This window comes from Xenopus laevis, chromosome 1S (assembly GCF_017654675.1).
Source record: "Xenopus laevis strain J_2021 chromosome 1S, Xenopus_laevis_v10.1, whole genome shotgun sequence".
Taxonomy (NCBI): Eukaryota; Metazoa; Chordata; class Amphibia; order Anura; family Pipidae; genus Xenopus; species Xenopus laevis.
The window spans coordinates 63,042,431-63,070,146 of record NC_054372.1 but is presented as its reverse complement, the minus strand read 5'-3'; the positions used below and the strand labels follow the sequence as shown (position 1 = coordinate 63,070,146).

The 27,716-nt window shown below is 37.5% G+C and overlaps 1 protein-coding gene across 1 annotated transcript; it reads left to right on the top strand.

The window, feature by feature from the left end:
- The first annotated feature begins 6,714 nt into the window (after positions 1–6,714).
- Positions 6,715–22,236, top strand: adh1c.S (alcohol dehydrogenase 1C (class I), gamma polypeptide S homeolog). The gene is given in 9 exon segments (NM_001090095.1): positions 6,715–6,783; positions 8,853–8,954; positions 9,844–9,985; positions 13,043–13,130; positions 16,632–16,851; positions 18,369–18,629; positions 19,404–19,539; positions 21,013–21,151; positions 22,100–22,236. Coding segments are annotated over 9 exon segments (1,131 nt in total). The 5' UTR covers positions 6,715–6,765; the 3' UTR covers positions 22,125–22,236.
- The last annotated feature ends 5,480 nt before the right edge of the window (positions 22,237–27,716 follow it).

The window sequence follows — 27,716 nt, the reverse complement described above, 5'->3', positions numbered from 1 at the left end:
CTAAATAGGGCCTGTCTATTGCAACTTACAGCAGCCCCTCTGGCATTTGCCAGAACCCACAGATTGCCAGTCCGGGCCTGCCTCTAAACTTAACACATTGGCTGCAATTGTTTTTGGCACAGTCTCCCTGATGGGCACAACGGGGCTAGAATTCCAACAACAACATTCGCCCTACTTTCAGTTTTCCAAACAAATGTCTAATTCATTATAATGTCTAGGACTGTAGGAGATGTATGTGTATGCGCATCGATTAATTCATGAGTGTATACATTAGATAAAGAGAGAGCTACAGACTACCAATGTACCAGAATATATGTTTTTTGCCCAAATGTGTCCATTAAAGACAACAGTTTATGGTACAGGATACCATAATCCAAAATTCCTGACAATTAGTGGGTTATTTACTTAAATCTGAAAATGTCTCACTAATTTCTTAAAACCACTTTGACCAAACTCCCATGCACATTTTTACCAATAAATTTACTCGATAAAATCTGGTGCAGGAAAAGACTCGATAAAATCGTGAAAAAATTTGAGTTTGTTTTTGACGCCTGAAGACTTATCACCTGAAAACCACAAATTAATTTGATTATTGTACAAAACCCAGCGAAGATCATGATATCTTTCAATTGTAAATGGGACATCTGCCATTGATTTTATACAGTATTTTTTATTCTGACTTTTAACAGCATTGGGGCTTAATAAATCCGGAAATTTTTTAGGGTTTTTTTCCTACGAAAAAATTGTGTTTTTCCCCTTTAAAACTCTGACCAGAAAAAATCCGAGTTTAGTAATAACCCCTTAGTGTATGCATAAGCATACAGTAAGCAATCTTTTGCTAAAGTCAAACTCTGTATCTTCAGAAAAGAGGATCATCATATCCAAAAAACTCACTACAAATCCTTCAGTGTCAGTGCATCCTGCTTCTCATTGTTGAAAATTGCTTCACTCTGAGTGATGGATTTTCTTCTTAAAGGCGTTGTTAACCTTCCAACACATTTTCAGTTCAGTTGTTTTCAGATAGTTCACCAGAAATACAAAGGTTTTTTTCTATTTGTGATACTTTTTCTAAAACTGAAGCTTAAAGGCATGGCTGTATTTAGGTGTGATGCCACCCTAGGCATAGAAACTAAACATGCCTCTACGTCATGCATGCTGCCGTCATGTGCCCTCGTGCATACCTCACGTGCCGTGTGCACTGAGGTCACGCAACGCGTTCAGCGGAAGTGACGTCAGCACACTGTGTGCATGACGTCACTTCCGCAGTCTTCCTCAGACCCCCTTGTTAAAAAAACAAAACAAAAAAAACTGAAAAAATAGGCACCCAAGGGCTGCCCCCAAAACCATGCCGCCCTAGGCACAGGCCCTTGGGGGCCTATATATAAATACAACCCTGCTTAAAGGAAAACTATATCCCTGAACAATGTTGGTCTCTATAAAAAGATATTGCATAAAGCAGCTCTTATGTAAAATCCTGCTTCATGTAAATAAACCATTTTCATAATAATATACTTTTTTAGTCGCATGTGCCATTGGTTAATTATAAATAGAAAATTGAAAAATTTTGAAAAATAAGGGCCGCCCCTGGGATCGTACAATTCACGGTGCAGACATACAATCCAAACAAACCATACATGTTAGGTCACATGAGCCAATTAAAAGAGTTCTGTCCATATTTCTTCCTGTTACAGTTAGAGCTGCAGTATTTCTGGTCAGGTGATCTCTGAGGCAGCACAGAGACCATCATGAAATGGGGGTTCAAGTCAAGAGATGTAAAAGGGCAATATTTACTATATATATATATATATATATATATATATATATATAAGCACAAGAAAAACATCTGAAAAAGTATTTATTTATGGTAAATAATCTGAAAACAACTGAACTGAAAAAAGATGTCTTGAAGGGGAACAATGCCTTTAAATATTGTCTATTGTGTTTTTTTTCTACACCCTACACTACACTAAACTACAACTAAAGCAGTTTTTTACTGTATTAACATTTCATTTTATGCAGAATGTATTATCAGGACCAGAGGCCCTAGACAGAAGAGGCATCTGCCTAGGGCACATTGATGGGGGGGGGGGCACTGGGCTGGTATCTGTTGAAGGGTCTTCTGCCTACCCCTCTAGTCTGGGTTTGCTTACTCCCTCTGCCAATCTACCCTCTTGTCGGTGCAGCTCCCCCATGCAATGTCACGGTGCATGCATGCGCACACATGGTAGCTACTAGGGTTGCCTAGGCGTCCAGTTGGCTTGAACCTGCCCCTTGTGTTATTACCTAGAAAATACAACAACACATAACATGAATTTTCTTTTACAAAATTAATTTGCACCAAAGTTGTTCAGAATAATTGTAAAACAAAGTAGAAACTGGAAAACTCAGTTACTTTAAACAAACTGTAAAGATTAACAAATCAGAAATATTAGGGATAGTATTGAAAGGAAAATAAACCTTGTTTATACCCCTTTAAGATATTGAACATTATTAATTAATTTATACCCATAACTGTATATGAATACAAAAATAATCAGTCAATAATCAAATTTACGGGCGAAGTGGCTAACGCTAGTGAAAATTCGCCAGCGTGATGTCATTTTGCCACTTCGCCAATTTACTAACAGGTGCTGCCGTAAATTCGCTAGTGAAGTGGACCTACTCTAGCGCTACTTCGCACCCTTATGCCAGGCGAAGTTGAGCTATGGCGAAGGGACGTAACTACGCAACGTTACCTCTTGCACCAGACTTGCCTTTGCCACCTCAGACCAGACGAAGTGCAATAGAGTAGATAGGACTTGCTTGGTCAAAGTCCCAAAAAACGCTGGCATCTTTTACTTTTTTTAGGGTGATAGGCTGAAAAAGATCGTACATTTTTTTGGGGGTACCCTCCTTCCCCCCTAAATTTTCTAACATATGGCACCTAAACTGTACAGTGGGCACATGTATAGGGCAAAATAACAACACTATTTTATTTTATGAAGCTTTCCCAGCCTTGTGTAGTGTAATGTATTTGCTGCTACATATACGTCCATTGTACTTTAACTTGGCGCCGTATGCAAATTAGCCATCGCTAGCGTAACTTTGTTTTTCTTGATGAAGCAACACTAGCGCAACTTCACTACCGTTCGCCTCCCTGAGCGCAACTTCGGATTTTAGTGAATTAGCAGCGCCCTGGCGAAGTGCGTTGAAGGAGTCGCTAGTGCATTTTGTTGCTTAGTGAATTTGCCCCATAGATACTTCTATACATACATGGATATATTAATATGTGCACATGAATAAATATATGTTGCATAAAATCAAAACTATGTCTCCTGCTAAGTTAAATATAAACTGATTCTCATGTTGTAGGCAAGAAGGCAGTTAACTATAACTAACGATTTATAAATGAAAGAACTTTGACCATTAAGGAATGTTGGTGTCTAGCATAACCTCTTATAAAAAAAAATCAACATTGTTCACTATGTGCATTCTGTTATTCTTAACACATATTCCATTGTCCAATATTTAGTACTCGTCTTAAATAAATTATAAAATAAATATTTCCTTAAACATACCCAAAGGCTTGTTAAATATCCTAAAAGATATGTAAAATATACATAAACAGGTGTTGGGCAAGCCTCTTTCATATTTTTATGCACAGTTACAGACTGTTAGGGGTGCCCCTCTAAATAACTTACGAACGAAGTGGCAGCAGGACATCCCTGAGGTCACGCAGGAGCACTGGGAAGAATCACTGACTTCCATCTTCGAAGGAGTAATCAGTAGTAAAGACAGAATGACACAAATTAACTACTTGCATAGAGTTTATTTTACCCCACAACGACTGCATAAAATGAATCCAGCCATTAGCTCAGAGTGCCCCAGATGTCACCACTCCTCAGCGGACTTTTTTCATATGGTGTGGGATTGCCCTGTAATTAAATCGTATTGGAGGGCGGTTGTACAGCTCATTGAAGATAAAACTGACCTTTTCGTGCCGTTAGAGCCTAGAGTACTTTTGTTGGGTCAGTTAGAGGAAGTGTCCCCGAGGAGGGCACATCGTACATTACTATCTGTACTCTGTATGTATGCAAAAAAATCGATTGCAATTAAATGGAAGTCTGGGGAGGGACCCAATGTTACAGACTGGGAACAGTTAGTGGAAAAATCCCTGCCATTGTACAAATTTACATACATGAAAAGGGGCTGCCCTGAGAAATTTAATAAGATATGGGGCTTGTGGCTTGAGGAGGACCCTGACCTAGATCCCCCTTGACTCTCTAACTGAAAACACTGAGTTCCCGTTATCCTTTATCTGTCCATAATATTCTAGTGAGACGTGGGAGTGTCAAGGGATAATCTATTGGTTTAATACTACTTTGCAGAATTTAACTCTTAACGTGGATGGAGGTCAATAATGTGTGAGAAATAGGTGGGATAGGAATATAACAATATCTTTATACAGTAATAAATTGTGAGACTATGGCAGTACTATGTAATGTTGTAGATACACTGTGATTTACTGGATGTATCAGGATAGAACTGTATTGTACTATTTGTTAATAAATATGACAAGGAAAACATAGGGAAAATATTAATAATAAAATAATGACAAGACATTGACAAGAATCTTAAGAACGACTAAGACACCATGTTATTGTTATTTGTTTAAGTTTTATTGTTAAAACTGAAATGCTTATATGTAACGAATAGTAAAAGGAACAAACATTGTGTTTACAACAGCTGTGTTAACTGGATATATGTTTGTTTCAATAAAAGGATTGTTAAAAAAAAAAAAGATATGTAAAATGCACTGCACATGTACATCTATCATAGCAGCTGAAGCTAAAGGCTGAATATTTCATTTAGATGCAGAACAAACTAGTATCTATGTTGCAAATTAAGTTGAATTTTAATTTAATACTTAATAGTAGTTTATTGTGGATTATATATATCTACTGTATATGGTGAGGCACTCTCTTATCCTGACAGCAACTCAGAGCATGTTTGAAATAGCAAAGATCTAAAGGGCTGTGGTGGCCTTGGGCTACTATAGAAACCTTAACCATAGAATGTATCATATATAGACAAATTAATTGTTGAGTCTTAGTTCTGCTTTTAGAAAAACTTTCAATCCAAGGGGCATACTATTTTTTTTACTTAACACCTCTCCATGTCACTACCATGCACACATGATATTCTGTTGCTATCTTTGGTTATTTATTAACCTATACGTTATCTCTTTTGAAAACACAAGCAATGGGCACAGAAAACTACAAATCTTACTTGCTCAGCATATTTCTTCTCTGCCTTCAAGAAAGAAAAAGCATATTTCCTAGAATAATTAGAAAAAAAACATTAAAAATAGGACTTAGTATTTTGAAAACTGTAGTTTAGGCATAAGGCCTAATGCATAATTTGCACTTATATTGCCCAGGTATAAAGTCCACAGTTTCATTTGTAAACTAAAATTTTTATTTGGCTCCAACTAAACTACATTCAGTTGGTGGATGTGTAAGTTAACAGCCATGACCCATCTAAGTGGGACCATTCATGTCACAGACCCAACTTTACAAATGAGTGTACGATTTGGGCCTGTGTTATTGGATATGCCTAGTGTGCATACCAGTGCTGGTATTCTGGGAAAAACAGTGCATTATCGGATGGGGAAAACATTGTGGAATATTTTTCCCCCTTTAGAAAATGAAGCCTCATATCTCAAAGTGGTATTCTGTTTAAAGGTCACAATGCCTTTGTGGTGTAATTGTTAGAATTAATAGTTTGCAGAAATTATTTTTTTATTGGGCAATACTAACAATTAGCTCTATCACAATGGGGCGTATGTGACCTTAGCTTTGTTTACATTTACTCATTTTACTTTTTGCAATGGGTATTCTAAGTGAAATTATTAATTGTATAATATCAGTGTAGCTTAGAAGGACCAAAACACATTAATTTCCTTGGTGTTCTGATATCAAACAGTGCAAACAACATTTTGTATGCATCAAACCAGCTCGCTAAACCTGACTTTGGATTCAATGGCATGGTCAAATAACCAATTCCAGTACTAACAAAATAGTAGACTGGATTTCTGGTGAAGGGATTTTAATGAAGTGAGCTCTAATACTGTACATCTTTTAGGCAAAAAGTGCCCCCCTATAAGATACTGTATATTGGATCTAACCGTCAATGAATATCTGACACCCAACTCTTGAATAAAGACAGAATGAAGAGAAACAAATGCTAAGAGAGAAATAGTGAAGATGAAATTATTATTCCAGAAAACAGTACAGAATTTTCAATTGATTTTATTTAGAAATTTTCTTATTTCAGTATGCTGAAACTTATATTAAATTTTCATTTTCGCGATAGTTCCTCTTTAGCATAGGTACAATGGGATATTAATGATTGAAGACCATATTGCACAAGAACATTTGAACTAATGGTGGCTTGTACATTGCCCTGTTAGAGTTGTTTTGTTTATACTGTAGGTTCAAGAGATGGTTATATTGCATTCCCATATTATCTAGTTAATAATCATAGTATGGAAAAAGTGAAGGACGAGAACATTTTATATTGTCTGCTTTTTTAGAAAAGTAGTTTAAATAGTTCAAAGGCTCATTGAACTCTGCTCATTTGGCTCAAGTGCATTACTCTTTAGGAATGATTAACTTGGGCGTATGAATGAGTATATATCTACTTTGTGTGTTGGGATCCAACAAATCACCCTCAGAAACTGCGTTGCACTTCAGTTCACTTCACTTGTTTGCATAAACACAGAGAATGGATACAGCTGGAAAGGTAAGTGAGTATCATTTATTTGAATATGAATTTCTTCTGTGCAGGCATTTTGCAGATTGTTCTTGCCTTATGTCCTCTATATTTTTTCTAAATAAAAGAAGATACACACATAACATGAACTTCTCTATTTTCTGTAAATCAATAATTAATATAATTACATCAGGTAGCATTAACAGGGATTATTCCAATGACTGATTTGCTGCCCAGCATGAGACATTATAAACAGAAAGAAGGTGGCAATCCTAGGAATGGCATTGCTGTATTTCTTCATATGGCTCTCCAGATCCTATATCTATAGGGGAAAATCAGATTTTTCACAAATACCATTTTGACTGATATGTAGGACATATAAACCATTTGTGGGCTATTTTGGTGGGATCTAACTCCCTGCAGCTTGCCTTCAGCAGAAGAATTTACATAACACTAAATGCCAATATAAAGGGGGGAGGGTAGAAAAGAAAATAACTGCTGGTACTGGTGCATTGGCCCTAGAGGGCTACCTCTCTTGTAGCTTTTCTTTGCTAGGGGATAGATTTCCAAGACCAGCACATTATAAAGGCCTAACACTACTATTAAATGAGCAAACATCACAAGTATGTTTGGCCTGCTGTAGAATAACTCTGATAAGCTACTGAAATACAGGGAAGCTGTGGTTTGGGTTGTGCTCCAAGGGTAATTAAAGCCTAGAGGAAGTGCTACTGATTTGATCTGCGACTACAATGCGTAACCCTGCATTACAATCATACTAGTTATCCTAAAGTGAACCCAACAGTCAGTCAAATTCACTTTGGTTGTGAGAATTCTGATCCTTCCAATTGCACTCTCTACACTAGTCACACCCTGGACACCCTCCTTTGTAGGAAAGGTAAGCGCTGGGTGGGGAGAGGAGGGGCACATTGCAGGAGCCCCCTCAGGCGGCTCCTGGTGTAGAAACGGTGCTGGGTATGGGACCTGTTATCCAGAATGCTCTGGACCTGGGATAAGGTTTTTCTTTCATAACCTGGAACACTAGTCCATAACTCTGCTTAAAAATCATTTAAACATTAAACCCAATGGGCTTGTTTTGCCTCCAATAAGGATTAATTATATCTTAGCTGGGACAACTAAGGTACTGTTTTATTGTTACAGAGGAAAAAGGAAATAATTTTTAAAAATGTGAATTATTGATCAAAATGTAAAGTATAGTTGATGGCCATCCTATATTTCAGAGCTTTCTGGGTATATATGTATATATACAGGGTCAGACTGGGCCAGCAGGGCACCGGGGAAGAACCCGGTGGGCCCCCAGCTCTTGAGGGCCCCGCTGGCCCAGTCCTGTTCCCTGCGCTGCTCCTCTTGCTGCAAGTCACGACAAATAGAAGGTGCGCATGCGCGCACACCCTTGTGGGCCAGCGGGGGGGGTTGCGACTCGGAGTGGGAACCCATCGGAATACAAGGAACACGAGTAAATACAGAGGAAGCAGACCCTGCTTTCTCTATAGCTAATAAAAAAAAAACCTTCTTCCCAGCTGCTCTACCTCTGGCGAGGAGGGGGAACGCAATTTGGGCGGAGGCAGGATGTGGGTGGGGTGGAGGTGGGACAGGAAGTGGGTGGGAGGATGGGGATTGGAGTGCAGGGGGGCCCGGCACACTCTAGTTACGCCACTGATAGAGACAGAGAGAGATACTTCTTTCTCTTTTTATCACATACATTTTCTTGACAAATGTGCAAAAAACAAGAAAACAACTTGCCCTCGTTTATATGAAACCAAGCAGATTTGCAAGGAGTATTTATGGGTAGCACTATTTACAGACATATTTACACATCGATGGAGAAGGCCTCATATTTGCATCTGGCTCACACAACCCATTCAGTATATAAAATGCAGCTTGTCCAGGGAAAAACATCTGCTCCTTTTGGAGGTATATTATTAGAAACCTATGTGGTGTACCACACCTTACCAACACACACTATAAAGGGTAATGTATAATTATGGATCTTTTAAGTCATTGCAGAAATGCAGCAATATCACAGTAAACATACATCATATTGCGAAACAGCACAATGCAATATTACTTTCTTTTTAAAGGTGATAAAATGCAAAGCAGCTGTTACATGGGAAAAAGGTGCACCCTTCTCTATCGAGGAAGTTGAAGTGGCCCCCCCAAAAGCCCAGGAAGTCCGCATAAAGGTAAGCCTCTATGTATACTGCTATATACAGTATATAGAGCACATAATATATAGTGACAGTGTAAATGTATCACAAAAAAACAATACATCTAAAATATGTTTAGCTTCTTTTCTGCAAGACACTGCTGGCATTTTTGGCTCTTATCTGGTTCTCAAAACGTTTATACAACCCTTTTATTCAGATTCAAATCTAATTTCTGAACAATCCTTTGGTGGCTGCATTGATACACATGTTTCTAATTTTTGTGGTTCAGAACTCTCATTTGCCACTATGACTTTGTTAAAGTATTCATACTCAATTTATCATATTAGACACAACTTAAGCTGTTCTCAGAATAGTCAGGTTTCTCATAGCAAAGGTTGCCTGAAGTTGCCTGCTCTTTAATCACTTAGATTCCATGATCCTCCTTATGAAGATTCTCACTACTCTCTTACACATGGAAGTAGAGCATTAATTGTGTAAAAATAAAATTGAACCATATGATTGAATGCTATGAGTAATTTGACCTCCGATAAGCATTGTGACATTAATTACACCACTGTATTTTTATAATGCTGGAACACAGAAAGATATGGTATTTCTTTTGAGATAACAATATGGCAAAAATGCAGCACTTCACTAAAACTGTTTTAAATGGACTCAAAAGATGCCTTTTTGTACAGTGAAATTGTATTTTTAAGCAACTTTCCAATATACATTCATTCCATTTTGCTGCAGGACTGCTCTGGGCACCCATTCCTAGTCATTAGTTAGTAGATTGTTTGACTTATTCTAAAGCTGTGTTTGGGGATGCTTTGATCCAACAGTTTCAATAAAATGTCTTCAAAATATTTTTAAAGGGGCAATATATCTCTTATAGTAAGTATATGATATGTGTTTTATATTATAGATTATTGCTACTGGTATTTGCCGGTCAGATGATCATGCAGTTGAGGGGAAACTGAGTCAAGTAAAATTCCCAATAATTCTTGGCCATGAAGCTGTTGGCATTGTGGAAAGCACTGGAGAAAGTGTTAAGAACCTTAAGCCAGGTATGTGAAAAACGTTTTTTTAAATGCACCACAAAATAACACATCCTCTTTTTAAATTCTTTACTCTGTTACTGTGAATGTTAAATCCTACAAGGAACCTTGAAGGCAGAAGGCAACAGAAAAGCCAGTAGTATAATTTAATTTTGAACATATTATACAATATTTATCAGTATATTCAACCCTAAATGTACATCTACACTCATCATACTGTAGGGAAGTGTTGTTTAACCTTTGCCTAAATGCATAGCCCCATGTCTTTAAATCTGGGACAGCCAAAAACATGGCTGCTTGTAGTGCAGTGAGACAGTTTTCAGCCACAGCCTGGCCAATCAGGAAGAAGGCTTTGCTTCTGAGGTTTTAGAGCCAAAATGAAAGTAAGGCAGACCTTTTCAGCAACAAGAAAAGCATGGACTCTGCACAGAAATACTGAGAATCAGCCTGTGATTCCTCCTTCTCTCCTGTGAATGTTCCTGCTAATATATTTGAGTTGGTAGTAGGGTTGCAACCTTTCCTCTGGATGGGGAGGCGGGGTAGTGACATTGTGTGGGGGGCCATGATATAGAGGGAGGGGCTGTGACATCAATCTCAAGGAATCCCGTCCAGTTTTCCGAATTTGGAAAACAGGGCAGGCAGTTTTGACCTGGGCAGCCCTTCAAAAAATCAGGTCAAAACCGGTCAGGTGGCAACCCTAGTAGGGAGCTAAGGGTTGTCACCCATATAGGAAACCCCATAGTCAGAGCACAGGGAGCGAGTTAACCCTTCCCATTAAGCCTTCATATTGAATGGGACTAGTGCAGCAGGCCTGAGCTATTGCTAGGGTAGTAATCCCTGTAGGATAGTTAGGACTTCAGCTCTGTAGTGAGTTGCCAGTGCGTACACCGGATCTGGTCTGTGGATTTCCCATCAGCCTCTGTAACACCTGCATTTCAAGCTCAGTGTGGTCAAAGCTGCCAGACTGCTTCCCTGCATTTTCTCTGCCTCACAGACTTAATTTCCTTTCACAATTACTGGGATTTGGTGAGACCTTTGCTTTACACACCCCGGGGTGCATCAATTTGGTTTTGCAAAACATAACTCTGCTCACACAACTTTGGGATTACTTATTTATCTTTGAATACCATAGTGTGCACACTCACCATTATGAAAGTGACAACGAACATTTTCATACAAGGGTTGATCATTATTATATTGCCTAACATTAATTGTGTTATTGTTATTTCACTGTTCTTATTGCAATATACTGTATTACAGTTTCTAAATAGTGTGTGGTTTATTATGTATGACATTGTGTACAGTTATCACTGCTACTGCAGTTCCCAGGGAGTTGTAAGCCCACCAATATCTGGTTCTAGCCCTAGGTGGAGGCACTTAAAGGGTTGTTTACCTTTAAGTTAACTGTTAGTATGTTATAGAAAGGCTAATTCTAAGCAACTTTTTAATTGGCCTTCATTTTTTCTTTTTTAGACCTTTTGACAGCTTTCAAATGGAGGTCACTGATCCCATCTAAAGAACAAATGCTCTTTAAAGCTACAAATGTATTGTTATTGCTAATTTTTATTACTCGTCTTTCTATTCAGACCTCTCCTATTCATATTCCAGTCTCATATTCATATCAGTGCATGGTTGCTAAGGTAATTTGAAACCTTGCAACCAGAATGCTAGTATTGCATACCGTAGAGCTGCTGAATACAAAGCTAAATAACTCAAAAACCACAAAAAATAAAAAACAATTGCAAATTGTCTCAGAATATCACTCTGTATGTTATACTAAAAGTTAATTGAAAGGTGAACAACACCTTTAACTTATCCAAACCCCACAAATCTCCCAATTAGCGGAGGCTTGGGATCTATACTGTTAGCGCCCCAGTGTGGCCCTGGATATTAGTGCCAAGAAAGGGTTACAATACATTCACTTATTTGTGATTTGTGAAGTAGTTCACCTTAGCAATGTCTGAAGTCTCCCTACTCACAACTTGCCCCATTGACCCTATGCCCTCTTCTCTGCTCAAACACCGTGTTGCAGAGCATACACCACTACTTACTCACATCTTCAATTCTTTTCTAGCTTCTGGAACCTTCCCTTCTCCTTTCAAAGAGGACTGTGTAATGCCTATTCTTAAAAAGGCCACGCTTTACCCAGCCTGTCTATCAAAATAGGGTCCTCTAGCCTTTTGTCTCCTGGACACTGAGCACTTAATCTGTATTGTAATTATATTTTATATTTATGTGAATTGTATTTCTAATAATGTACTTATTGTTACTTTTTATTTCAATGACCCCTTGTTTGTTACTAATTTATTGTTTTGTTGTACAGTATACATATATATGTATATATATATACATATATACATACCTTAGTATGTTAAAGGGGTTGTTCACCATTGAGTTTACGTTTAGTATGATGTAGAGATTGATATTCTGAGACCATTTGCAATTGTTTTTCATTTTTTTTTAGCTTTTTATTAAGCAGCTCTCCAGTTTGCAATTTGCAATTTCAGTTTGCTAACATCCAAATTACCCTAGCAACCATGCATTGATTTGAATAAGAGACTGGAATATGAATAGGAGAGGGCATGAATAGAAAGATGAGTAATAAAAAGTAGTAATAATAATAATACATTTGTAGCCTTTCAGAGCATTTGTTTTTACACAAACCAAGCTTTGGACACTTGTACTAGAAATGCTTCCTACCAATGCTTTGTAGCACACAGAGGGGCCTATTTATTATACTGTGTAAAAAAATGGTCTTCAAATACGTAACACATCACTGCTTATAAAATGGCTCTGCAAACAAATCTACTGTAACTCTGAAAGTGCTATGGAAAATACAGGGATCATCCATCGCAGCTTTTTATATATTTTTTATAGAGCAACTTTTGCCTGAACTTGCTTGCCTCTTGAATTTTCCCCATTGACTTGAATGCATTACGTGAGGTCTGAAACTTAAAAATGTCCAAATATTATCAAAATAATATAAAAATGTGCAGACTGTTGCTCTACTTTAGATCCTGAAATCATTTTACTTTATATGTATTATGATATGTTTTCTTTCTCTAGGGGACAGAGTCATCCCACTTTTTGCACCTCAGTGTGAACAGTGTATGTGTTGCAAAGATCCAAGGAGCAATATCTGCATTGCAACCAAGTAAGCACCAGTACTATGGTTTTTCAAACCACTCACTTTTGGTACCGTTCTCACTTATAGGAGAAGGAAACCCAGTGGGCGCAAAAACCCTCCCCCCCTCCCCTGTGTTGCTTCCCCTCCCTCCTCCCCCCTGGCCTACCTGTCCCGCTGGGCAAATGCCCCTGACTTGTTACTTACCCTTCTGCATAGGTCCAGTCTACGGAGTTCACAGACGCCATCTTCTTCCAAGCTGTCTTCTTCCTGCTTTGACCGGCGCATGTGCAGTAGGAGCATTTCGCCGGTACGGATCTACTGCGCATGTGCCAAAAGTCACAAAGTTTTTCGATTTTTGGCGCATGCGCAGTATATCCGTACCGGCGAAATGCTCCTACTGTGCGTGCGCCAAAATGCTTTGACCGGCGCATGTGCAGTAGGAGCATTTCGCCGGTACGGATCTACTGCGCATGTGCCAAAAGTCACAAAGTTTTTCGATTTTTGGCGCATGCGCAGTATATCCGTACCGGCGAAATGCTCCTACTGTGCGTGCGCCAAAATGCCAGTCAAAGCAGGAAGAAGATCGCGTGGAAGAAAATGGCGTCTGTGAACTCTGTGGAGTGGACCTGCGCAGAAGGGTAAGTAACAAGTTAGGGGCATTTGCCCAGCGGGACTGGTAGGCCAGGGGGGAGGAGGGAGGGGAAGCAACACAGGGGAGGGATTTTGCGCCCACTGGGTTTCCTTCTCCTTTAAGTGTCACTGAATTCCACAAACCTAGCGTGGAGATTTACCTGGAAATTTTCATAGTGTGACCCCAGTAAATATGAGGTCACACTTACATGAATATATGTCTGTGTGCACCAGCCTAGTCTTGTTTTATAGTTGACTTATATATTCACACTCCCACCAATAGGGGTCACCCATAAGCCCACACTGTGAAGGAGGTTTAAACACAGAGCACCAGTAACATTGGCTTCCCTTTCGTGGATCCTGCACTAACATAGTTAAACGGATACTATCATGGGAAAATTTTTTTTTTAAAAAAAATGAATCAGTTAATAGTGCTGCTCCAGCAGAATTCAGCACTGAAATCCATTTCTCAAAAGAGCAAACAGAATTTTTTATATTCAATTTTGAAATATGACATGGGGCTAGACATTTTCCCAGCTGCCCCTGGTCATGTGACTTGTGCCTGCACTTTAGGAGAGAAATGCTTTCTGGCAGGCTGCTGTTTTTCCTTCTCAATGTAACTGTATGTGTCTCAGTGGGACATGGGTTTTTACTATTGAGTGTTGTTCTCAGATCTACCAGACAGCTGTTATCTTGTGATAGGCAGCTGTTATCTGGTTACGTTCCCATTGTTCTTTTGTTTGGCTGCTGGGGGGGACAAGGGAGGGGGGTGAAATCACTCCAACTTGCAGTACAGCAGTAAAGAGTGATTGAAGTTTATCAGAGCACAAGTCACATGACTTGGGGCAGATGGGAAATTGACAAAATGTCTAGCCCCATGTCAGATTTCAAAATTGAATATAAAATATTCAGTTTGCTCTTTTGAGAAATGGATTTCAGTGCAGAATTCTGCTGGAGCAGCACTATTAAATGATTCATTTTGAAAAAAAATTTTTTTCCCATGACAGTATCCCTTTAAGACTGGATCCAAAGGCCAGGCCACACATGTCAAACAGCTTGCAAAGTGCAAAAAATGGCCAACTGAGGCCATTCTTGCACTTTTTGCACACTGCATTCAGCTTTGGAAATGAAGTGATGAGGGCTTGTGCTGATCAAATTTTCCCAATTTATTTCTTTACCTAAATAAGACAAACAGCAAAATTAAAACATGTTTTCGTTTGGTTTGGTTTTTATCCATTGTGGGGTTATCTGCGCACTGGTAAATTTAATTATGTACCTCACAGGAACCACATCCTGGTAGTTGTGGGATGTGAAGTTTACACAAAAAATTTCAGGGGGCTTAGCAACACACTTGCTGCATGCTGGTTGGCCGATTGCCCTTTCTGCCTGCCAGGTGGAGCTTACTACGGTGCTTCACGGAGCCTAGCACATCCAACCACTGCCACCCTGCATAGTGTGTGTATGTGTGCCCATGCACCTGCCTCGAATGCAGAAATTCTAGCTGCAGTATAATTTTATGGAGGAATCAGACCCCTGCCGTCCATACTTCCCTGTTACCCAGGCTCCCCTGCGACCACAGGTTTTGATTTCTCTATAGTTACACCACTGCTGACTTAGCTCACTATTAGTGACTGTAACAGGAACTTGATTCCTTATTTTGAAAGAACAGATTATATTTTGAGGATGCAAACACCACCACCACACATTCTTCTGTGAAGTATTTTGCACAACACAAGTGTCTACTCCTGAGGAGTGGTATTCAAGGAAAACCAAGGTATACAGGATGCATCACAAAGTTGGTTCTGTCTGTAATGAAAACATTTCTAGACCAATGCTTCCAAGACTATGGGGCTGCCCCTTGAGGGGCCTGGATTGGTGGTATGACAGCACATTGGGAGATTAAAATTTCTGTTAATACCCCGCTTCCATCATTATTCTTTTGTTTTCATTATTCTTACCTGCTGAATATTTACAGAACTCCCCTTATGATTAGGTAAACTCACTAAAAAAAGTGGGGGTTGGAGGAATGCTGATGGGATTGTAGGGGAATATGGTACAGGAAGAAAATATAGGAAACTGGGCACGTACAGTGAAGCAAAGAAAAGGACATAGGGCCTCATTTATTAACAGGGGCTAAGTGCAAAATATTGACCCTGTAATTAAGCATAATTGTGTCTACTGAAAAATGCCTTAGATTGTGTATGTGTTAAAATAACATGCAAAGATGCACAGGGAGTCCTGTGCATTACATATGAGCAATAGAAGGCTTAAAGGGCTGTGTAATTCTAGACTGCTGACCCCCCACACATGTACAAATTTCAAGGCAAAAATTAATTAAATTTAATAAGAGGCAGCCTGAACAGTAAAGGCATTTCTACCTGATGAGCCATGGGCCTAAACCTCAAAGGATTCGAACGATTTTAAGCAATCGATCGAAGGATTTTTATTCGATCAAAAAAAGCTGAGAAAAGTGCTGGGGAAGGTCCCCATAGGCTAAGTCAAAGTTTTTTTTAAAGAGACAGTACTTCGATTATCGAATAGTCGAGTGATTTTTATTTCGAATCTTTCGAATCATTCGATTCAATCGATTTTGACCAATTCAATGTTCGGAGTACCCAAAAAAATACTTCGAAATTCAAATTTTTTTCATTCGAATTCTTCACTCGAGCTTAGTAAATCTGCCCCTTAGAGTAGCAGATATCTAAATTTTCCAGTGAAGTAGTTATCAGAGTTATCTATAGCATATTATAAAGTGACATTACAGGATTACACATGTAAATGTTAATTTAAATAAATTGTTGTCAACAGTATTCTTATTTGAGCCCTTGTATTTTATTTTTGCTATCACTTTAATTTAATCCTTCCTCAACTTCGTTTCAAATGTTTGTATCATAACAGACTGACAAAATCGGTTGGAGTTATGTCTGATGGCACCAGCAGATTTACCTGCAAAGGGAAGCAAATCTACCACTTCCTGAACACCAGCACCTTTACTGAATACACTGTAGTTGATGAAATGGCAGTCACTAAGATCGATGGCGGGGCATCTCTGGAAAATACCTGTCTCATTGGATGTGGTTTCTCCACTGGTTATGGGTCTGCATTAAATACTGCAAAGGTAAATATCTATTGTGGTTATCTGTGCTTGCACTTAGAGCTGCTCCTATCAGCTACATGGTTTGAAATATCACGTGACAGGGAGTGACATGGGGGGCAGTATTGTGCCATGGGGTATCTTGGACCTTTGGTAGTTATACTCTTGGTACTCTTGTCCTTGTCATTTTGTAAATATTAAATAAACTGCTTAAATCAGCAACTCTGGCCAACTTGCTTGCAATTAAACATTTTACAGCTTTTAAATGAGTAAAGAAGTACTAGTTATAGTAGTGGCATTCTCAGCCTCCATAACATTCGGTTTAAACTCTCCAAACTTGGGTAGCCCATTTTGATGTTAGGGGCTACAGTAGTAATATCTTAAACTATGAGTAACAGAAGACAAAACCAGTTCCTTGTAGGAAAAAGTTCAATTATAGAGCTTATTCTAGCAAGTGCAATGTGAAAAGTGCAGTTATTGTGTGCAGATAGGCTATTTTGTGTCCACGATGCATTGTTTTTCCAAATAAAATCTGTTAGTTAGAGCCTATGCAAGTTGTTATGCACAGTTTCAGCAGTGTCACTGCTGCCAAATCAATGCAGGCTGTATCAATAGGCATTCAATTTACTTAGCACAAGTCATTTAAGTTAATTTAAGGCTACCTATGAGAATGTGCCCCATTAGGCACAAAACATGTTAGGCTGTTCTCTTTTTTGTCCTAATAAATGGAGCTCTACACGCAATGAATCATAACATTCGTGTAGTTAAAACAAGCTATAATAAAGCCTTTTAAAATCATGATAATAAGGCAAGGAGAAGGCAAGACTTCTCTTGCCATCCACTTGGACAGCAATCAAATAGAGCTCAACCAAAGGTATCTGGTCCAGGTGCTCAGGCCCTATAACCTTCATTCACGAGACTCAATATCCAATATACAATGCCGCAGAGCTTGTTACCATCTTGCTGCTTAGTGCAGATGATACTTTGGAGAAGACATTAAGATGCTGGCAGCACACTCCACACTAAAGTACACTGAGCTGATGCATATTAAAGCAGAGGAGTGCCAGTCTGGGGTAGGAGGGTAGAGACTGTCACCCAACAGTGATTTGTGGTTTCGTTCTTCTTTAGGGGTTCAAATTTGGTTTTGTTTAAGACTAAATAAAATTGTGGGCCTGGGTTTCAAATTGGAAATGAGGTGTAATATTATAATGCTAGTTATACACCTAATGAAATTGCATTGGAGCCTTCTTAATTGAGAAGAATGTCAGGGGTTATTGTGGATTACAAACGGTGGAACTCTAGGCAGCATCAGTGTTGGCAAAAGTAAATAAATAACTGTCTTGTATAAAAAGAGCATTGGCTCAAGTAATGAAAGCGCAATTTTGCCTATTTAAATATTCATTATAATTCCTTGCTTTGAGAATGCAGTGCAGTTTTGGATGCAAGGCAATAACTAGGATATATAAGAACTGAAAAAGTGCAAAGCTGTGAATGTAAACAAATCTTTTATTTAATTTATATAATTCCATGTTTTTGTACAGGTGCACCCAGGATCGACGTGTGTCATATTTGGTTTAGGAGGTATTGGGCTTGCTGTCATTATGGGATGTAAGATAGCTGGGGCTGGTCGCATCATTGGAGTAGATGTCAATCCTGACAAATTTGACAAAGCAAAGGAACTAGGAGCTACTGAATGCATAAACCCCAAGGATTATGATAAACCAGTAGCACAAGTGATTGTGGAGCAGACTGGAGGTGGTGTAGACTATGCATTTGAATGTGTTGGCCACATTGAGACCATGGTATGTAGCTAAACTTAATCCCAAATCCTCATTTTTTTTTTTTAATACTAGCATTAAAAACAAATTCTAATTATCAGTTGTTGGGCATTTAAAAAAAAAATGATCAAGAATCAAGCTACAGTATTGTTTGCACACATCAATGGCACTGTGGTAGAGGTGCTAACCCCCAAAACTATTTTTTTTCAGTAGATCAATAAACAATTACAGACAATGAATATTTTACACTAACAATCAATTATTCTGCAGAGTTTGTGCTGCTGATTATTATATTATTCAGGAGGAAGAGATCTACAACCTACCCATTTTTATAGAACCCACTGAAAATTGCATTAGTGCCAGAGAAGGGACTTACTCACATCTATACTCAATTACCAACTCTCCTCACGAATATAACTGGTTGCTACTTTGTGTAATACAGATAGATTAGATTATCTAGAAACCCTCTATGCAGAAAGCCCTGAATATGGGAAGGTCATCTCCCATAGACTCCATTTTAAGCAAATACATCTTGGTGGCGGAACTGAACATTAATCTGTAGATGAAATGCCATTTTACTTTGGCAAACTTAGCAATATGAACGGTCCCCTGTGTATTAATAAACACAAAGCAAACAAGGTCTATTTGGAGAATAACCCAACCAGGTATGCGTTGGTTATTAAAGTTTCTTCAGTACATCTTTTCGTTTATTTTTGTAATTATACACATATATATGAAATGACTTTAAAAAAATACAGGTAGGTATTTCTGTAATCTACTCTGTGATTCATTTCCCAGTTAGCTGCCCTAAATTCAAGTCACTTTGCATACGGCACCACAGTTATAGTTGGAGTGTCTGCAAAAGAAGCAACCATTACCTTTGATCCAATGATCCTGCTGACTGGGCGCACACTGAAAGGTTCTGTCTTTGGAGGTATAGTCAATTTTCATCTTCTGTTTTCAATTTTCAATGTTCATTTCTGATCTGATAGAAATGAAAAAAAAAAAGTCAAAGCCAATTGCAAAAAGAAGGATAATAAAGCACAGCTCATAACCTATTAAAACATGAAATACTAGAACTGAAAAGATCTGAAAATATCTTCTGGTCTTTACTAACCCAAAGGCAGTAGTTACTGTAATATTAATAAAAGATCAGTCTGCTTTTCATTGATTACACGATAACCAGTAGCACTTGAGTTGTTCTCTAGGTTGTCTTAAACAGTTCTGTAAGCCAGTTAAATCATTACTGCCTCTGTTAGCAGTGAATTCTATAACCATGACATCCTTGTGGCTCTCATGGTGAAATGCTATTTCCTCTTATGTTCTGTTATTTAAAAAAAAATTACATTGACATTGTATATGTTGATATATCCATAATAAGCCCCCCATTTCTATGAAAATTAACCCAACTTTGTTTTTAATTGTAAGATGGTCTGTTACTGCAATTCATTCTTTGCTCCTCTCTGAGCATGGAAAGTAAAATGATGATTATATTTAAAAAAAATGTAATACTTAAATATAAGATATATATATATATATATATATATATATATAGCTATATATATTGCTATATATTATAATTATTACAATTATGTTTGTGTATTGTACAATATAAAATGATATAATGTAAATAAGGGCTCCAAAGAAGTCATTGGAGCCCTTAAGCTTAGAAAATACCTAATGCGAAAAATAAGGATATGAGCACCCATTTAAGAGTTCATTCTGAGTCATAAATATACAAAATAGATAAACTGCAGCCCGATTAATCTCCTTCCAAACACTAGCAAAACAATCAAATATCCTCCTCTCCAATTTTTCCTACCTTGCTCTTCCATATTGTTGACCAATTAATGATACCATTAGAACCAGAACTTAAGTGAGTACATCATTCTAAATAACTAGGAACCGTAGATGGTCTTAGAGAGACTTTGGGTTAGAGAACCTCCCTTGTAGGTTTCAGCAAAATGTGTGCAGTATGTTGTATATTAGTACTTCTTTTCATGTAAGTGGAGAATATGCAATAGGATAATTGTATTCCATACTATTCTTTAGCTTGTAGATCTATAGATGTAGATCTTGTTGTGAGCAGGGGCCTCAAATCCTACTGTAATTCTATATGCCTATTTTATTAATATATTGTACCACACCAGCATGTTATAAATTATAACTATATATATGTGTCATTGATAATGACAGTTTTCACCTTATTTCTAGTATTTCTGCCATTAAGTATGCATTAATATGTTATTTAAAACTCCATACTATAATTTTACTTGTCCAGAAATGTATTTTGTATTGACAGTTTAGTTTTTGTCTTTGTTGATTATGCTTTTACAACTGTTTGCTTTTTTTTTCTATATATTCAATAAAAAGGAAACCTATTATTTTCTCGCTCTCTATTTTCTAGGCTGGAAGAGTAAGAGTTCTGTTCCACAACTGGTTTTAGATTCTATGGCGAAGAAATTTGACCTGGAAAAGTTGGTGACACATCGGTTACCGTTAGATAAAATCAATGAAGGTTTTGATCTTTTACATTCTGGCAAAAGGTAAAACATGTATTTTTTTTTATACATAACATTCATTACTGTTAAAATTTCCATTGCATTGGACATATACAGAACTAATCATAACTAAGTTGATGTTATTTTAAGCCATCAGAATCTCCAAATGAAATTCTGACACTGCATTGTATGTTTCAGAGACATGTACCTTGCTCCTAGGTTTGAAATTCTTCTACACAAACAGAAACTCTAACCCCCACATGTAATAAAAGGCATTAAGTTTGCACAGGAGCAGTAAACCATAGCAACCAATATGTAACCTTCTGATTGATTGCTATGGGTTAGTTATGGGCTAAGTCCAACAACATGCACATCTTCCAAGGTATACATCTTAGAGTTCCAACTCTGTATTTTATTACTTGTGCATTAAAATTAATTTTGTGCTATAACAGTTCAGGAAAACAATATCACATGTTTCTATTCTAAAATGTATTAATGTATATATGTGAGTGTATGTGTATATATATATATATATATATATATATATATATATATATATATATATATATATATATATATATATATATATATATATATATACGATCATAGGATTGCTAAGTATTGTGAATTATATAGGCAGACATTCTCACTGAAACTTGAATATTATAATAAATAATGCACCCCCTGTACAATATGAGGACATTACATAACCTTCCGCCTTGTGCTTTCATAGGGTCATGGAAGTCTTCTGTGACTTATAATAGCCCTATATTATACAATAGGGGGTACATTATTCACTGTAGATCTTCTTCTGACAAATGTCCCAGTAGCACTCATTGCATGCAATGACAGCTGCCCTTGCCCAACAGCAATGCACAACTGGAGATGCAGGACTTTTAGCTAACCTAGTCTCATTGCTAATTATGCCATGTTAAAAAATATAAAGATATGCAATATTAATCTCTAGTGATCTTGTTTTATCTTTGTTTTCAGTATTCGAACAATCTTGTTGGTTTAAACATTGGTACACGTTGCATCTACCACCACAGATTAATCTAAGATGTACTTATTCATGTTCAAGAATCCAGATGTATTGCATGCAAGAATAAAGCAAAAGACAATTTAATTTCCTTATGTGTGCATTGTTTTTTTCCAATGTTTTACACAGCATGAGAAATAGGCCCCTTAGTGTCATTTTCCCTCAGGGCCACCCAAAATCAAACCTATTTCTAATGCTTTGCCCAGTCTGTTTTATATAGTGCTACCTCTGCAAAGTTCCTGCACTTTATTAACTCAACTAGTTTTGAAGAAAAATATGTTTTTGAATTCTATATTCCTATAGTGTTCCTATAGAGGAATGGGTATTTTGTCTTTTGAAAGCATATGCTGGCATTTTTTTATTAATGCTATGTTGTGATGTGTGTGACGTACATTTTACTAAGTTTCCTTATAGAAGATAGCCCCCCGAGGACAACAGCAGACAAAACAAATGAAATGCCCCAAATATAAATTTGCATATGGTACTGTATGTAGCAGCATCCAAGGAGACAGTTGATATGTATGTGACAGTTCCAACAGGAGGAGGAAGAGTTGAATCTGTCATGTGCTTTGGAGCGGGTGGACAGTAACTATAACAATTTGTTGGATCACATCAATTAAAAAAAAGTATTGAACCCACAGTCTGTACCACAACCAGCAGAATTAAAAGAAAAGTCATAAAAAAACAGCACAGCTACCATCAAATCTATATCAGCAGCCTCAAATAAAGGCACCAATATCTTGCCACCTATATCACCAAGTGGGTGGGCTCAATGCTGGCTAGACACACTCAACACCCACTAATACACAGAGCATTCAAGTTGCTATTGGACTGAATAAGCGAATAAGCTCCTTCTGCCATATGTGTGGCAGCTACACACCCATCCATTTCTGTCTCCTTTCAATGAATACATCAGAGTGTATCTTAGCAAACACAGACTGTAGCACAATCTTTTTACTTCTAGTGACAGCATTAACAAATACACACAGGTGGTTTAGGGCTTGGATAAGTTGGATTTGATAAAACTTTGCTTTAAAGAGTTTATAATTATTCTCAATCACCTGGGGAAGGTTCTAAGCAGCTATGAACCTTTGTAACTAAAACTTGTTTAAGATATAAAAAGGTGAATACTGTATGTGGACATGCTATCTGTACTACCCATCAAGACATGCTCTAGAGGTCTAGCTTTGAAGTCTTTAATTTCCAACTAAAAACTAAGTCTGATATACAAGGCAAATGAGATATAGGGGCATCTCAGAAAAAAACATACAAAGTCTTACAAAGATTATCTAGAAGATCTAGAAATAAAAAAAACGCTATAAAAAGGGAATTGCAGTCCATCCATATCAGCATCTAGAAAAGCATAATATATACAATAGATAAGAATACAAAAATACATTTTTTTAAACAAAGCTTAAATCTTATAGCACACCAAATAACTGTTTCATCATTCAGTTTGCCAGTTGCAGTGAGAAAATATATCCCCTTTATTCAACTGGATTCAAAGTTTATTTGAAAAATGTGATCTCGCTTTCTGCTCAATATGACACTTTGACACAATCCATAAATCTAAGTTGTTCATGACAGCAATAAAGAGTTTTTATAATGGAGAGATCTCTAAGATCAACATACATTTGTAAAGGCATTCCAAGATAATGCAACCAGGGAAGATGGCACCAGCTAGTATGGGGTTTATCTTGAAATGGTATGGTAACTTATCATATTTATGATTAAACAGAAGATAGCACCTTATGATGCAAACCACAGGGTCACCCTAAAGATACTGTACATCAAATATTTTTGGGGTATATTCAGCCATTAATGACTAAGTATTTCATTCCTGAACTCTTGAAGAAGCTTTATTAAGTATGAATAAACAGAATAGCAAAATAGATACTAGATCACCCATGATGCCATGCTCATATGCTCATATATCCACTTTTATATTTCAGTTTATTCTATAGCCACTTGTTAAGTCACATTCATGTAATCAAAGGGTAATGGTCATAATGAGCTTTATTCCTGGGATAAGGTTGGCAACATATGGTAATATTATTATTATTATTATTGTTTTTTTTAGTTTATGTGTCAGACTGCAGCACATGTATTCTTAAGCATGAACTCTAGATGTCACTATGACTCCTTGAAAGATACGCAATACACATTCAGTTCTCTAAATCACCATCTTCTAATAGAATTATATCAACTGGCATATCGCATTGCATTCTAGTTGTACCAGCTCAATAAAAAGCAATTCCTTTTCTTGCTGTGCAGAATAACTTGACTGGAAAGAAAGATCTCCTCCCTCAATCTGGCATTGGTAGTGTGTAATTAATAATGCATAGCTGGTTGCCAAGATCACAGAGCCAGCATTGGGGGGCACAACAACAAAAAACTGCTGTACAAATTACAGCAACAAAGCAAATCTAATGAATCCTTTTTGATAAACATGTTCTTCAGCCTGTAAAAACAGAGCCATGTCCTACGCTTGGCTTGTATCATTGGTAAATGAGGCCACTTGTGACTTGTCTTTACATTGTGCAGTAACCAGAGCTTCCTGGGTAGGGGGTGATGGGTAAGAGCAGGGGTGGCAGCTGCAGGCTCTACATTACACCAATCATATGCATTGGCAAATGAAAGACTCTCCATTGCTCCCTACAGATTTATCTCTTTTTTTTCCAGTGAGGAACCTATATCTTGTGTAATTGATCTAATTAGTTTAGCATACTAAAGTGTAATACCAGAGGCTTATAGTGGCTTGGCTTAAAATATGCAAAACTGTTCTTAACTGGATGGCATCAAGTAAAACTCTATACTCCACATAATAAATAGAGGTCCTCTACACACATCCATTATCAAGGACATTAAGGCAATTTGTGCATTAAGCTACTAAAATGCCCTAACCTTTGAAGAAAATAGGGATTGTTTGTCAATAAATTGCAATATATTCAAGATAGCCAGCTACGTCAAAGTTATTCTTGGTCTGGCCCTCACTTTCATTAAAGGGGAACTTAAATACAAGCTTCATCATACTGAAATAAGAAACCTTCTAAATACTATCAATTAAAAACTCTGTACTGTTTCTGAAATAATGAAGTTTAGCTTCACTATCCCTCTCTCAGCATCAGGTTCTCTTCATTCTGTCTTCATGCAGGCGTTGGGTGTCAATTAATCATTGACAGTTAGATACAATATATCATATAGGGGGCTCCTTTTGCCTAGAAGGTGTATTAGAGCTCTCTCTATTAAAATCACAACAAAAGTCTCTCTACATGCAGAATTTGTGCAAAAGGCAGTTTGTTAGATTTTCTTTGTACTGGAATCAGTTATTTGACACCGCTGCAGAATGAAGAGAATCAGATGCTGAGAGGGGGATAATGCACATAAACTTGATTATTTCAAAAACGATGCAGAATATTTAATTGATTGTATTTAGAAAGTTTCTTATTTCCGTATGCTGGAGCTTATATTCAATTTTCATTTTACCGATAGTTCCCTTTAAGAATTCTGCTTTGTTCGTCGTGATTTATTTGTTATTGGCACAAGTTTTACTTGCAACTTGCTTAGTTTCAAGGTTCGAACTCCCTTTATGGGCCACCACAGGAATCACCTGTCTATAGTTGGGGAATGATGAGAACTATAACATGGAGCTGGCCACTGCTCTTGTATCTGTTCTCCACATGTAATAAAAAAAAATCAGCAGGTTTGCAGGTGTATTAGTCGTAGCAACCAATAAGAGGTTTACTTTTAAACTAGTGACTGCTATGTATTACTATATCTGGGCAGAGACCTGCTGTGTCCCAATAACTGTAACGCTACCTGAATTTGGCATTGGAGTTGCCACCTTTGCTAGAAGCAAAAGCTGTAGAAAGGGGGCAAGCTGATGATGTCAGAGGACAGGCCAATTTTTGTGTGGGGGGGGTGGTGTTGTGACATTTGGGGTTGGATTGATTATTGTTTGGGGTGGCCCAGTGACATTATTGGCATGGCATTGATTTAACACATTGTTTGAGTCGGTAGAAATTGCCCACAAGTCCTATAAATTCACTGAGCATGACCGTTAAAACAATATTTTGTTATCTCTGTAATCTGAAGAACCAAATGTTGGACCATAAAGGGAAGTTTGAACTTAAAATTCCTGAAAGACATTGCTTTATATTATCTTTCTGAACCAAGCAAGTTTATACCCCTAGTAGAAGAAAAGGTATAAAACATTATCAGAACAGGAATTGTTCTAACAAACTGTCAATTGGATATATTTGCCTTGAATCCAGGGGATTTTTCTTAAGACCTAAAGCTGGCCATAGACGCAAAGATCTACTCATACAAATCGAGAATACATACGATTTTCGGACCTTGTGGAGAGTCCCGACATTTTTCGTCCGGCGGAGATCGGACAGGTTAAAAGATTTCTGTCGGCTGCCGATAATATCTCTGCCAGCTTTTGTCGGACATAACTTTCGTACGATTGCTGTCAGGGGCAGAACATCGGCTGATCTGCTCTTTTCTACTTTATTTGATCGGAATGGTTAGTGGCAGGTCGGGAGATGGAGAAGTCCGATCATACGATGATATGATAGCATGGAGGGGTATCTGCCAAGAATATGGTATGGTTTTACCAGCTAGGCCAGATAGGCAACCCTATATTAGAGGTAGATAATGAGTATGTTTATTTCTGGAAAATATATTATGAATACCAGCTGGGGCAAAGTCCAATTTTTTAAATTTTATTTATAATAAAATGCTTGGGACCATGGGTTTTCAGGATAACAGATCTTTTCGTAATTTGGATCGTCATACCTTAGTTGTACTAAAAAAGAAACCATATTGCATTAATAAACCATATTATTTCTGCTGCATAATTTAGTACCTACAGAGTTGTAATTACAGTAGCACAAATGAGCAGGAATACAAGAAAAACGACTTCCCCAGCTGCACCACAGGCAAAATCCTATATCATGTATGTTAACAATTTCTAAAGAACTTTCTTCATGTAAAACCAACATGTCTTTTAAAAGCATTTGTGTGCTTTTAATAGTATTAGATCACTGCTGGTGGTTGATATTTTACTGTTAGTTGATGATATATTAGTCAGTGTAATTCTTCAGGCATTTCTCTGCATATATTTTAAAACAACTTACTGATTGGACATAATTAGGTCTATAGAAAGTAAGTAATAACTGCAATGCAAAGAAACATTTGAATTATTTTAAATCTGTATGAAGATAACCTGTAAGTTAAGCCCCAGCTGGTGCAAGTCACTCAGGAGTTTAAGCATCTGTTCTATTTGCAGTTTAATATTTCTTTCAGTCACAGCCTCCGAACAGGCTCTGGGTCATCATGTTTCCTTATGGTTTTCTTTAATCACAGTCTAGGTACATAGATATAATAGAGAAACTTAGGTAAATGGTTCTGATGATTAAAATAAGAGTTTTTGACTATTTCTTTCATGTTGAATATTTCATTATTGTGCAGAAGTTTTGATTCTTTAATGATAGTTGTCTTTTTCTGCAATGACCCAGCCTTCCCCTAATCTTCATTATTCTTCAAATATGCAATTTACTGTAATAT